The sequence below is a fragment of the Salvia hispanica genome, chromosome 2, assembly GCF_029641045.1.
Source record: "Salvia hispanica isolate PSC_SH4W2 chromosome 2, Shi_PSC_v1, whole genome shotgun sequence".
Lineage (NCBI taxonomy): Eukaryota > Viridiplantae > Streptophyta > Magnoliopsida > Lamiales > Lamiaceae > Salvia > Salvia hispanica.
The window spans coordinates 9,681,709-9,695,939 of NC_142693.1; the positions used below are offsets into that span (position 1 = coordinate 9,681,709).

At 34.7% G+C, this 14,231-nt stretch overlaps 1 protein-coding gene across 1 annotated transcript; it reads left to right on the plus strand.

Moving 5' to 3' along the window:
- Nucleotides 1–7,756: 7,756 nt before the first annotated feature.
- On the plus strand, nucleotides 7,757–9,645 carry LOC125209190 (tyrosine N-monooxygenase-like). The gene is made up of 2 exons (XM_048108803.2): nucleotides 7,757–8,782; nucleotides 8,862–9,645. Exons 1-2 carry the CDS (start codon nucleotides 7,832–7,834, stop codon nucleotides 9,501–9,503), a joined length of 1,593 nt encoding a protein of 530 aa, XP_047964760.2. The 5' UTR covers nucleotides 7,757–7,831; the 3' UTR covers nucleotides 9,504–9,645.
- Nucleotides 9,646–14,231: the final 4,586 nt, after the last annotated feature.

Genomic DNA, 14,231 nt, shown 5'->3' on the forward strand with positions numbered 1-14,231 from the left:
TATCAAGAAGGCAAGGAGCATTCACATGCTCATGGGAGTGGAGCACCGCAAAAGGAAGAAGAGGAAGTCGAGGCCACTGTCGCCGCAATAGAACCAACCACCGTCGTGGAAGGCCAAATGCCAATGAGGAATTTCAAGTCAACACCTCCGCCCGCCTAGGAGAGATGTTCTCCTACATGCAAAATATGTCCAACACTTGGGACAATCGTTGGGCGGAGCAACAACAAGAGAACACCTTCAACCGACAAGGATGGGCCACTCAAGGAGAGTGGTGGATGGCTGAGAAAGATTTTTGGGAGGCTCAAAGGCTTGAAGATGTTCATCAACGCCAACGAATTGCTGAGCTCCAAAGGATGGCCGTCGGGCTCAAGAGGAGCGCTAAACCATGAGTGGCGACATTGCCTACCTCATTAGCGCCTTTGACGAGCTCAACACTCGCTTCCCTCCTCCTCAACAATGAAGAATGATGAGTCAAGTTCATGACTTTAAAATGAACACTTGTATCATTATTTGTTTTTGTTTTGCTGAAGATTACTTTATTTTTATGTTTGAACATTTTTTTTCTTTAAATTTTTGAAGTTGTTTTTGTCTTGAATATCGTTTTTGTTTTGATTGAAATTTTCGTAGATTCTGGACTTCACGCAGCGACCGCTGGCACTTGCGCAGCGGCTTGCTGGCTGGAACATTTTGATTCTCTCTCAGCGACCGCTGGCAAATTACAGTGTTCCAGCCACAAATTCTTGAATTTTTTGAATTTTTCCCCCGTCCAGCCTCAACGCAAAATTATAAGGTATCTTTATTGCTTTCTTAGTTTACTCACGTCTCGACCGACATTACATACTTATTTTACACTTTGTTGCAAATAAGTTTAGGGGGATGTCGTAGTGGACTGTGAATTTAGGTTGTTTTTACTTTTTTTTTGTTTTGTTTTTAAATCCCGAAGGTGAATCCATGTCATAAACATTGCATGAAGAACTTACAAACATGTATGTTTAGGGACTTATTAGACCGAGTTGCCTATGATTTTAAGTTCTTTTCATCTTTGATTAAGTATGACTTGATGTTTTGATTTGATGGTTTGGTGAAAATGTGCATAATTAGTGAATTTTCTAATTCGTCTTGAATCATGCTTATACCTTGTGAGATTTGAGCCTTAATTCTTTTTTGTGTGATTTATCTGCATGCATGTATATGTTTCTAGAACTTGCTCCTCGCCTGCCTAAGTTTAACCCTATCGGTTTCGGGTCAATCGGGTGCGGGTCAATCGAGTTGTGATTTTTTTCGGGTTATAAAAGTTCAGCCCTAACCCTAAAAGCTCGGGTTTCGGGCTAGCTAAACGGGTTAATCGGGTTGCACCGATAAAATTAACATGCGGTCAATCAAATAAATAATGATGAAAATTAGTTATATTTATAAAATGTAAAATATTTAATTATGATAAATTTGAAAATTGAGATGTATGCTTAAACTCAAACATGAATATGAACAAATATTAATATTTGAAATTTGTGCAAAATGAAGTATAAACATATTTCGAGAAAATTTAAAGAATGTTTTAGAAATTTATATATCTTTTAGTGAATTAGAGGTTTCTAATTTATTTATCTATTATTATATTAATAAAAATTTAATATAAAATTGAAAATCATTTTTGTAGTTATATATATTATAAAAATAATCAATGGAGTGATGAATTATGAGAAATAAATAGAAATTTTATCGGCTTTTCGGGCTAGGCCATCGAGTTTTCGGGTGTGGCCCTAACGGGTTGCGGGCTAATCGGGTTGTATTTTTATCGGGCTATAAATTATCAATAATAAACCTATAAATTTGGCGGGCTATTTGGCCAACCAACGGGTTGCAGGCTGCACTGACGCCCCTAATAATAACATTCATACGGTGACTTAGGGGAATAAATCTACATGAATTTAAAACCTGGGGTGCATGTTTGAACCCGAATCTAGTTTGGTTTGTGAACTAAACAAATTATAGTCTGGCTTAAAGTGGCATTGAAGGTAGTGGTCCTTTTTTTTATCTAGTTTTGGATTGATACCATCAACTTTAGACCATTCATTTTTCTCTAAGAGTGATAGGACTCATTTCTTTGAAATACTATTGATTTACGTGGATGATATATTTGTGGCAAGCAGCTGTCCAGATATGATAAATGAGTTCAAAGAGTTTCAAGGAAATCATTTTAAGTATGAGATCTTATAAGACAATTATATTAAAAGATTATGCGTCTATATATCCGTTGTATATAAATATGAACTAATGTATATACTGTACGAATGAAATAAACATTTTAGCTCGTGTCATGTTTTAAGTATATTCCAGCAATAATGCTATCAATAATTTTTGTGTGTATATCTATTGCTCTGTGTCTCTGACATCGACAAGCAAGCTATTGTTGTCCGCATAATATTGTATGAAATCTTTCAGTTGGCTAAAATAGTGACTAACACATTTAAAATAGCATAAAAGGAGTATTGTGCGTTTGAAACGACAGAGCTTATAGTTGGCTACAAAAGTGACTTACACATTTATGGTATGAATAAAGATAAATGGATATAAGTAATTAATTTATAAATAAGTTCAATATAATTAATTTTGGGGTGTGGTATCTGTGGATGGTGCCGACGATTTTTACTTTTTTTTTTAATTGAAGAGTATCATTTCAATATGCCTAAATTTCAATTCTTTTTCAATTTTCAATAATAAAAACATGGGGGTAAACTTTAGAAAAAAAATCTACTCCAGTATTTATCGACGCATCTCAACCAATTAAGTCATATATCATAGTTACGCTATAATTTGAAAATATCCATAATATCCACATTTAAATCTTGATGAAGTTTAATTGAAATGGTGAAACACAAAATAAAATTAATTGATAGAGTAGTGTAATATTTTAGTAACACGTACATAATTATCATTAATTAATTTTAATTATTTTAATTTTTGTGAGATAAATATAGTTAATCTTATTAATCAAACACCTTATCTTGGATATAATCTTGTAAAAAAAAAATAAAAAATCCCATATTAATTAGTCTTGAACAAGGCCCATCTTATTTCATCCTATATTGTACTCCCCCTCCGTCCATTAAATATGAAACATTTGGGTTTCGATGTGAGATTCTATGTAGTGTTGTTTTGTAAATTAATGAAAAGTGAAATATAGTAAAAGAGTGGAAAATGTACAGATGATGTTGTTTCCATTTTAGAAAATATTTCATTTTTAATGAGACAACCCAAAAAGAAAACTTTTCATTTTTAATGTAAGAGGAGGTATCTGACTACCATTTAATCTATTGAACCAAACGCCACATTACGGTAAATGGTACTGTGCATTAAAAGACGAGAAAAGACCATTGGTGGACACACAATCAAGGAGGGAAGTGCTTAAGCCCCAACCCAATTTCTTTTTTTTTTTTGTTATTAAAATATTAAAAAATGATGAAATATATCTCCAGCTGTTATTAAAATATTAAAAAATGATGAAATATATCTCAATGGCGGATCCAGAAAATGAAATTCGTGGGGTCGGATATAGTAAAGAATATTTCTAATATTTCTCAACTCTGATGACATCCTTTTCGTTGCTTTCTCCTTTGTTGTCGTCTTCATAAATCCTACTAAATTAATCAGATCCGCAAATATTATCAGTGTCTAAACTTTTCTTTCATGCCTAATACTTTGTCTTGATACATGGATTAGAAATAGCAACTCGCCTTAAATAACATTGTATCCTTTTTTTACTTCGTTGTTAATGCAAAATTATAAACTCGATAAGGAATCTTTTGAATAAAGAGCAGTAAGACGGACAAATCTATCGACATTTAAAATTGATATTTGAGATTTGTTTAAATTAGACAAAAATAATAAGTTATCTTTTATAACTAATTCAAATTTTATAGAATTATCAAACACAACCTTTTAATATTATGAAATCATGTGTTTTTATTCATTTTAATAAATAAGATAGATATGTATAAATAATTATCAATCCATTATATGAAAAAAATAGTACTCCCTCCGTCCCAGAGAAGTTGACACACTTTCCTTTTTAGTTTGTCCCACAAAATATGTCACATTTCCATTTTTGGAAAAAGTTCTCTCTCACATGAATATAAAAATTATATTTTCTCTCTCCATTTAACACACAAAACAAAACCTTCTAAAATTCCGTGCCATTTTCAAAGTATGCCAACTTCTCTGGGACGGAGGGAGTACTAGTAATTAAATTTGTAGGTATTAATTTGATTCTAGAGGCCATCTCAGTTAATTCGTTACTTATAAAAAAGTTAATTTGAGTTAACTATAAATATTAGTAAAACTATTTTGGTAATTTTGAATATTATAATATGCATTTAACAAAAGAGATAAAAGTCCTAGGAGTATATTCGTAACAAACAAAAAGCTGGGTCCCACGATGAGTATTGTACTTTTCATCGTCTTCTTCCCCCTTCTCAATCTTTCCAAGACTGCAACTCAATTTTTTCAATTCCTCTTCTCAATTATTCAATTTACTCCTCTCTGTCTATAAATTTCTTTTCTAGCACACACATGACAAAAAGATTCGTGACTGCTCTCTTTCCCGCTCCGGCACCGTGGGGTCAGCGGCAACTTCAAAGACCGGAACTCATGGAGCTCCCCCTGTCTTAGTTGGCCGGCGGTGGGGTCGGCCGACCCCGCCAGACCCCACCTGGATCCGCCGCTGTTAAGACTAAATCATCAAAGGTTGTACAGTAAGAAGGGACTGAACTGAATCAAGAATAAAAAATTGCAGATGATTAAATAAAACACAATGCCTACCAATGTTTTAAAAACCGGATCGGCCAGTGAACCGGCGAGGCTACTGGTTCACGGTCCAACCGGTTCAATCACTGGTCGAACCGTTTTACTGTTACAAATTATATATAATATATAAAATATATTCAATTTCAATGAATGATAAAATTTATTAAATTTTTTATCCATAATTATTAAATGTACAAATTACAAGTTAGCATGGATAAAATTTTTAATATTTTAGATATAAAAAAAGATAATTCATAATAATTCAAAAAAATTATATGACAAAATATATAAATAAATATGAATGTTTAGTTAGTTTTGATGAAAATATACTATATAGTAAATAATTTATTATAAACCTTAGGTATAACTACTTATATTTACATAAGTATCTATATTATACAAATAATAGTTAATTTTAGTAAAAAAGAGTGAATTTTAGATGATAAATATATTATCATATTAATACCTACTCACTATAATATAAATTTAAACTTGAATGATTAGTTTGAGTAAATAAAAAAAATGTTTTAATATAATAATAACTAATGTTCATGTTATTAACAAGAAATGCTTGTGGTGGAGTGGTAATGGACTTGGTCTCTTGACCAAGAGGTCATGAGTTCGATCCCCACCAAAAACACTTATTTTACAAAAATTTTAAACAATGTAGAAAACCGATTTCCGGTTCCCGGTTAGACCGGTTCGACCGGCCGGTTTCGGCGGTTCACGGTGGCTCAACATGCTGGCGGTTCTATGGAGAGAACCAGACCGGACCACTCATCGGTTCGCGGCCGAACCGGTCGAACCGGCCGGTCTGGTCCGGTTTTTAAAACACTGATGGCTACGATGGATGTTGACGAAGAAGACAACTTGACTAAAAAATTAAACAATATCTCCGTCCCAGTCCCAGAGAAGATGACCCCTTCTTGAGATGACACAGAATTTTATGCATACTAATTTAAAGTGTTAAATAATGAAAGAGAGAAAGTTGTTGAATGTTTAAAAGTAGGAGAGATAAATAAAGTAAGAGAGATAAAAAATTGTTGAGTGTTTAAAAATAAGAAAGAGAAAATGTTATTGAGTGTTTAAAAGAAGGAGAGATGAATAAAAGTAAGAAAGGAAAAATATGGTTACGTATTTTACTTATTTCCTAAATAAGAAAATATTCAACTTAGTTGGAACGAACGAAAAATGAAAGTGAATCTTCTTCGTCGGGACGGAGGAAGTACTAAAACAATTAATATTATTCTATTATGATAAAATTTCCTTGTAAGATTTGTTAAAACGCGAGTCTTTGAAAAATGCCGATTCATTTATTGGCTATTGATTTATATTAAAAGTGCAATACTCTATATCGTTGAGTCATTTTCCATTTTGAGAATTTCTTTTATGGTTGAAATTTTTTCATATATGACCATTTAAAGAGTCATTTTGTCATTTCGGGTGGTTTACTCCCTCCGTCCACGAATAGGAGTCCCGGTTGGCCATTTTCATCCGTCCGCCATTAGGAGTCCCAGTTAGACATTTTATCTTGGGAGTATAAAGAATGACCTCATTGTTCCCTTAATTTAGAAGCTGCAATTAATTTTAATCTACTTTAATTGCAATTTCTCACTCTCTCTCCTAATGTTAGATTTCATTATTCCAAAGAATAAAACAAATAATAATATAAATGAGTCCCACATTCCACTATCACACACTTTAATTATTACACTCAAACTTTTCTTAAAATCCGCACCCAACTCAACCGGGACTCCTATTCGCGAACGGAGGAAGTACAATTTATGGAATCATTTACTTTATTCACTTTTAGTATATGGACCACACATTTCATTGACTTTTAACACTTACAATCCATTATAATACTAATACTTTAAATGGATGACACATTCCACTCACCTTTTCCTTTTACTTTTCTTCACAAAGTCAAACAATTTCTTGAAACTCATGCCGAATCAAAATGACTTTTAAATGGTGGACGAAAGGAGTAATAATTAGTTCACTTTTTCTTTGTTACTTCATTCTCTCTCTTGCTTTATTCATTTTTCTTTCTCGTACTTAATCTACTTTTTTTTACCATTCTAAGAACACACTAAACAGTTACTACCTCCGTCTCACATTAAGTGTCACATTTAGAGTGGTCACGGGTTTTAAAAAATATAAAGAACAGTGGGTTAAATAAGTTAGTGGATTATGAGTCTCATTTATATATATAGTACTGTATTAGATAAAATGTGAATAGAATTGATTGGTGGAATATGGGGACTATTTACCATTTATGGAAATGAAATGTGACTCTTATTATGAGACGGATCAAAGTGACAATATGTGATACTTATTATGGGACGGAGGTAGTATTGCTTTTAACTCACTGGAAAAAAGTGTCTCAACTGCGAAAGAAAAGAGGGGATGGAGTAGCTTTATAAGAGTCAGTACGATTTGTTAGACTTTTACTTTTATTTAGGGAGTGTTAACTAAATTTCAATTCAATAACGTAGTTTCTAGTTAATAAATTCAATAAATTCTAAGTTTTCTTCTTCACCACAACCTTTTCCCAAATCATAATTTATGATATACTCCCTCCATCCCAGATAATTCGTCCCAATTTTCCATTTCGGTGCGTCCCACATAATTTGTCCCACTTCACTTTTACTATTTTTGGTAGTGGACCCCATATTCCACTAACTCATTCCTACTCACATTTTATTATAAAACTAATATATAAAGGTAGGACTCACATTCCACTAACTTTTTCAACCCAGTTTTTATTACAATTCTTAAAACCCGTGCCCGGTCAAAGTGACCCGAATTATGTGGGACGGAGGGAGTATAATTCAATTTTCTTTCCAAATGATCAATGCAAACTCAATTTTGTCTTCTTAGTGACTTTAAACCATAAGTTAAATTTTTGTCTGAATTAACAACCTACAACTTACGATTATGAAGGAGATGAACTTCCCTCTATAAAAGGCAAGGACAAGATGCAATATTACAACCTACAAACATTTTCAAACTCAGAATAACAGCCATGAAAATCGAAACAAGCCTCGCCAACGATCTCCCACCGTTGCTACTGGCATTATGCTTAATTTCACTACTCATCTACAAACTAAAATCCACCAAGAAAAGTTCAACATCGCCGCCTCTTCCTCCGGGTCCCACAGCCTACCCGATCGTCGGCAGTCTCCCGGAAATGCTGTCGAACAAGCCGGCATTCCGATGGATACACAACCTCATGCAAGAGCTCAACACCGAAATTTCCTGCATCAAGCTCGGCAGCGTCCACGTCATCGCTGTCACTTCTCCCGAACTTTCTAGAGAGTTCTTGAAGAAGCAGGACGCCATATTCGACTCCCGGCCCGACGCCATGTCAGCCCGGATCACCAGCGATGGCTACCTGACGCTGGCTCTGTCGCCCTCCGGTGACCAGTGGGCTAAAATGAGGAGGGTTATGAAGTCGGGGGTGCTCGCAAACACAGTGTTTCAACGGCTACACAAGAAGAGACGCGAGGAAGCCGATCACCTCGTGAGATATGTGTACAAACAGTGCAAGAATCCAGACACCAATGGAAGTGTGAATGTGAGAGATGCAGCGCGCCATTACTGCGGCAATGTGATCAGAAAAATGGTATTTAGTAAGAGGTTTTTCGGATCCGGAATGGCGGACGGGGGGCCGGGGATTGAAGAGAGAGAACATGTGGATGGATTGTTCGCGATTCTTTCGTGCCTCTATGGATTCGCCATTGCTGAGTTTTTGCCGTGGCTGGAAGTTTTGGATTTGGATGGGCATAAAAAGAAGATAACGAATGCGATTAAGAATGTAAGAAGTTATCAAGATCCAGAAATCGACAAGAGAATGGAGATGTGGGAGAAGGGCCTCAAGAGTGAGGAAGATGATATTCTTGATCTTTTGATTAACCTCAAGAAGTCAATAAATGAGCCGCTTTTGTCTATTCGGGAGATAAAAGCATTAATTGTTGTAAGTATTTGGTTTCCTAGCCTATATAGCTATTTAATATTTAATTTGTGACTAAATGATCTTGTACTTAATTTTATAGGAAATAATGATTGAGACGGTTGATAATCCATCAAATGCAGTTGAGTGGGCATTGGCAGAAATGATCAATCAACCGGATATTGTTGCTAAGGCATGTGAAGAATTGGATCAAGTGGTAGGTAAGGATAGGCTTGTTCAAGAATTCGATTTGCCTAAATTAAATTATGTGAAGGCTTGTCTGAAAGAGTCATTTCGGATACATCCATTAGCACCTTTCAATGTCCCACACGTTTCGAGTAAAGATACCGTGGTTGGTGGGTACTTTATCCCAAAGGGGAGCCATGTGTTGCTCAGTCGTCCTGGCCTAGGTCGGAACCCTAGGGTTTGGGATGAGCCTCTCCGGTTTAGGCCCGAGCGACACATTCATGATGAAGCCTCAGAAGTCGTGCTTGCGGATCCTGAGTTGCACATGCTGTCGTTTAGTACCGGAAGACGAGGATGCCCTGGAATCGTGCTTGGTTCTACCATAAGCACGATGCTTTTGGCTAGACTTATTCAATGTTTTGCATGGAGGCCCCCACTTTCTGCGAATGCTATTGACTTGGCTGAGTCGGGAAACGACTTGGCGTTGGCTAAGCCTGTAATTGCTCATGCAATGCCGCGCTTGAACTCACAAATATACCTTCAACTCAAACAAAATTAGTACTCCATATATATGTATTGCATCATATTTGTGAGTGTGTATAATCAGTTGTTGTCTTTTCATATTAACTTGTATTTACTCATCTCATGAACTTATCAACTACGTACTGGAATGTATTAAAAAAATAATTATATCATGCCAATGTAAAGGTTCCCTCTTTAAATTAATAAAAAAAATAAAGTTAATTGGAACATACTACTATATTAGTTGATTTTTTTTCGTAAAGATTATGAACCTTCCATGTAGAATGCAAATTAGCATTTCTAAGGAAATTATATATATCGATCCAAATTTAAGTTGACATGGAAACATAGGTACCAGGCTTAGAAAATTCTCATTGTTGTCATTACCATTCCAGGTCAAATTGGTCGAATTTTAAAGCTTAGCAAAACTAAATATATGTCATAAACCAAATGCCTCAAATTAAAAGACAATCAATGAGTCATCGATCCTAGCAATTTACCTACATAATGCGCAATACCAATAGCATCATATTCCATCTTCTCACTTTAAGTGACACTTTTTTAGGATGTCCAACTTTAAATAACATATTTTTTCAAATAAAAATATAATTCTATCTACTTTTTCTCTTCTCCTAATTCACATGCAACAATATGAAATTTTTTAGCCGAATGATAAATACTCCACTTAGACTGGATAAATACTTTATATGAGAGGTTTGAGGCGCAATTAATTTATAGGAGAGGTTCGATGCGCAATTACTTACTATGGAAACTTAGATGGATTTAGTAGCTGTATACAATAGAACAAATTTATCTTGTAAAGATACAAAAATTATAAATAAAACTACTGCATTCAAAATTTTTGAAAAATGACCAAAATTGAAGGTCCATACAAAATCACCCTTAAGTTAACGATACAATTGGTCCACTTCACCTTACTCTTGTTTCTTGGGATGTATATGTTTCGTAGTCCTTAATTTTAATTGGGACCCTAAAATTGACGTTTGTAAAGTAGAGGTGATGTCCGTAGAAACATTTATTAACGGTTTTAATTGAGTAAAAATGTGTATTTAGACATTATTTTTTGTGGTGTCTAAATTTATTTTATTTACTCTATTTATTACTCCTCAGTACCTTAAATTTTGTCATTTTTTCTATTCCGTTCGTCCCATAAAATTTGTCAAATTTCATCTTTTACCATTTTTGGTAGTGAATCTCATATTCCACTAGCTCATTCCAAGTCACATTTTATTATAAAACTAACTAATACTACCTCCTTCCCCCAAAATTTGCTACATTTTGACCCGACACGGGTTTTAAGAAATGTAATGGAAAGTGAGTTGAAAAAGTTGGTGGGATGTAGGTCCTACTTTTAAAGTATTAGTTTTATAATAAAATGTGAGTAGGAATGAGTTAGTGGAATATGAGGTCCACTACCAAAAATGGTAAAAGTGAAGTGTATCAAATTTTCAGGGACGAAGGTAGTATATAATAGTAGGACTCACTCTCTACTAACTTTTTCAATTAACTTTATATTGCACTTCATAAAACTCTGCAAGGGGTTTCCTGTATTGATTTTGTAGCATTCATTCATTTTTTTTTTGTGTGCGCTCGATTCTAATAAAAGAAATACTCCCTCTGTCCCAAAAGAATATGCACTTTGAGCAGAGGCGGAGCTAGGAATTTGTAGGGAAGGGGGCAAATTTATATACGAAGGAATTTTAAGAACTTGAGGAGGGGAATTTAGTGAGAGATTAATAGAAATAAAATTTATAATGACAAAAATATACATGTAGTAAAAAGTATGAGGAGGGGCAAATGCCCCACCTAGAGCTCATGTAAATTCGCTCCTGACTTTGAGTTGGGCATGAGTTTTAATGTAAAAATTAGTAAAGTAAGAGAGAGTTTTAATAAAAAAGTAATTAAAATATTGTAAGTGGAGAATGAGTCCCACCTTATTAGAGAGAAAAGACTTTCCAAAATTAAATAGTACATATTATTGTGGAACAGATTAAAAAGGAACTAGTGCATATTCTTATGGGACAGATGAAGTAATACATTGATGTGTGCTCAACCACACAAAATCGTTCGAAAATAAAAACGACATTGATGTGTGCTCAACCACACAAAATCGTTCGAAAATAAAAACGTGCTATCTAATAATATGAGGTGTGAGTGGCTAACTCTTGTCGAACTGTCTATTCGTTCAGGAGTAACCATGCACAAATGTTTTAAATGAAAAAACGTTACACCTTACATCGTCCACAAAATAGTCATACATACACTCCTACTAAATTTTTCTCATACTCATTTTTTTATTTTTTCTCTTCTAATTTATGAATTTCTTTTTCTCTCTTACTTTTGACTCTATATCTTTTTTTCTCGTACTTTATCAACTTTGAATTAAAACTCAGTATCTTCAATCCTGGGGACTATTTTTTATGCATGGATGGAGTACTATTTACCACTGTACTGTTAGGGTTTGAATCCTCTTGCACATTGGAAGACTTGTACAAAACAAATAAATCATACGTAGGATCTATTTGATAGATTATGGGATTAATCTATTCACATGTTAACACATAATTGCATGCCAGAACGCAAATAATTCATGCTTAAAAGATGTAAATCCTAAACACGAGTACTACGGTTTAGAGTTACCGATTTGATTCTCCAAAGAATCATCGATTGCTTGTGCCTTCTCAACGTGATGATCTTCAATACTAGACCACAGATCTTCTAAATCGAAAGGATCCAACTCAAGTTATGACCTTAGAGTGGGCAAAGCTTTGTCAAAACTGAAAGGACTAGACTAGAAAGAAGACAAAAATCTCTCTCAAAATAAAAGAGAGAATTTCGAAATTCATTATTGGAATATTTGAAATGATGAAAAATTATTGCTTAATGTCTTCTGTCTAGTCTTCTTTATATAGAGTTATGATAGGCCAGATTAGGGATCTATGGAGTCATACCCAATTAGATTTTATCTACTTAAATTGAACCTTAATTTAATATAAGCTTGAATTGGAATATTATTATCAGTCACTACAGTAATAATATCCATTTACCCATCCAAATCCAAAATTACAAGTAATCCGGGTTTCCTCGTTTAAATAATTATTTCTCGCGCTTAAGATATAAATGTCCATTAATTAATTAAAGTATGCTATTAACTTAATTAATTAACATCTTATTTACTCCAAGAGTGGACTCAGCAAGAAACAGTTATTTATTATTCATGGAATAATTAAATTCCAACTGGACAGTTTTCCGAATAATAAAACCTTGTTTTGAGCTTCTCTTGAGGACATTATAAAACCAGACTCATCAGACGCACAATTCAAATAATAGTAATCATAGCACCGCTAGATATTAATTACCACTACCCAAGATATCAAGATTATTGGGTTGCGAAAAACTCACACCATTTGATAAATCAAAGTAATGCATAATCAATAACGTATGCTCTAGGCTAAATAAAGAGTAAAGGTCATTTGTGGTCCTAAACATATGTCAATTTTACGATTTTGGTCCAGAACATTATCTTTTGAATTATTATACCCCGCACACATGAAAACGGTCCAAAACATTATCTTTTGAATTATTATGGTGTCGTCAAAATTTGACGGTCAACGACAATTAACTCAGTTTCGTCTCTATTTTACCACTGATTTCCACCGCGTTGAACTCGTAGATACGATCAATGTTGTTTTGTTACAAGCCGACATTTGGATTTCCCTAATGAGTGTCGTTAGTCAAAAGACTTCCGTCGAGTGAGTAAACTCACCGCCATGGGGCAAAGAATGGTAGAACTCTCTCAGAAGAGAGGGCTGAGGGAAGAGATTCAGCGGTATGAGAGGGTCGTAGAGGACGCCGCTCGAGGCGGAGGATCCGTCGGCAGAGGGGATGACGTTGATGTCTCCGAGAAGCCCTAGCGAGATGAGGAAAGTCGGGGATTTATGCGAGAACTTGGGGAGGAGAAACAACGAGCGCTGGTGGGGGCAGGGAATATGTTGAACAAATCGGGGGCGTCGACCACTATGGAATATGTGGCGGCGGTGTAAATGTGGTTGAAGTCAGCTGCCGTATTTTGCGTGGTGGTGGTGATAGTGCCTGTTGTTTAAGGGGTTGATATCGATCATCTCTTCACCGTTGTAGATTAAGTATTTTCTTGAAATTGCTAATTAATCAGATTAGTAAACTAATTCGGTCAAAATAATTCTTAATTGACGTTGACTGTCGGTCTTTAACGGTGTCATCAAAAATGGACCAAATTCGGACCATTTTCATTTGTTTGGGATGCAATAATTCAAAAGATAATATTTTGGACCAAAATCGTAAAATCGTCATATATTTAGGACCACTTTTAATGATTAAGAAATGGTAGTTTATCAAGACCTAGTCTTTCAGTAGATAGGATAAATACACGTCTTGCTTTTAGATCCATTCAGTGCTATACCACATCAATGTCATCTTATTTCAGTAAAGCTTAGAGATAATCAGACTGACATTGTGACATACTTGGATTTTGCTTGGTTTTAGAGAGTAATCTTGCATGGTTTTGATCACATTTCGTCTATTATCGGATATGGCGACTCAGATGAGTCAAATTGCTCATGCTGTTACCATTCAACAACAACCAGTTCAATTTCAGAAGCTAATTCAATTTCCGGAGGAGATGATTGTGCACCCGAAAGAGTGCAATTCCATTGGTCTGAAGAGTGGTACCAGTCAAGAAATTCTATCTATACCCGAGAAGCAATGC

What these genes read in the sequence shown, in the direction of transcription:
- LOC125209190 (XM_048108803.2), top strand. Translation starts at nt 7,832, where the DNA reads ATGAAAATCGAAACAAGCCTCGCCAACGATCTCCCACCGTTGCTACTG. An exon ending in AGATAAAAGCATTAATTGTT is followed by an intron (nt 8,783 to 8,861) that starts GTAAGTATTTGG and finishes TTAATTTTATAG; the next exon opens with GAAATAATGATTGAGACGGT.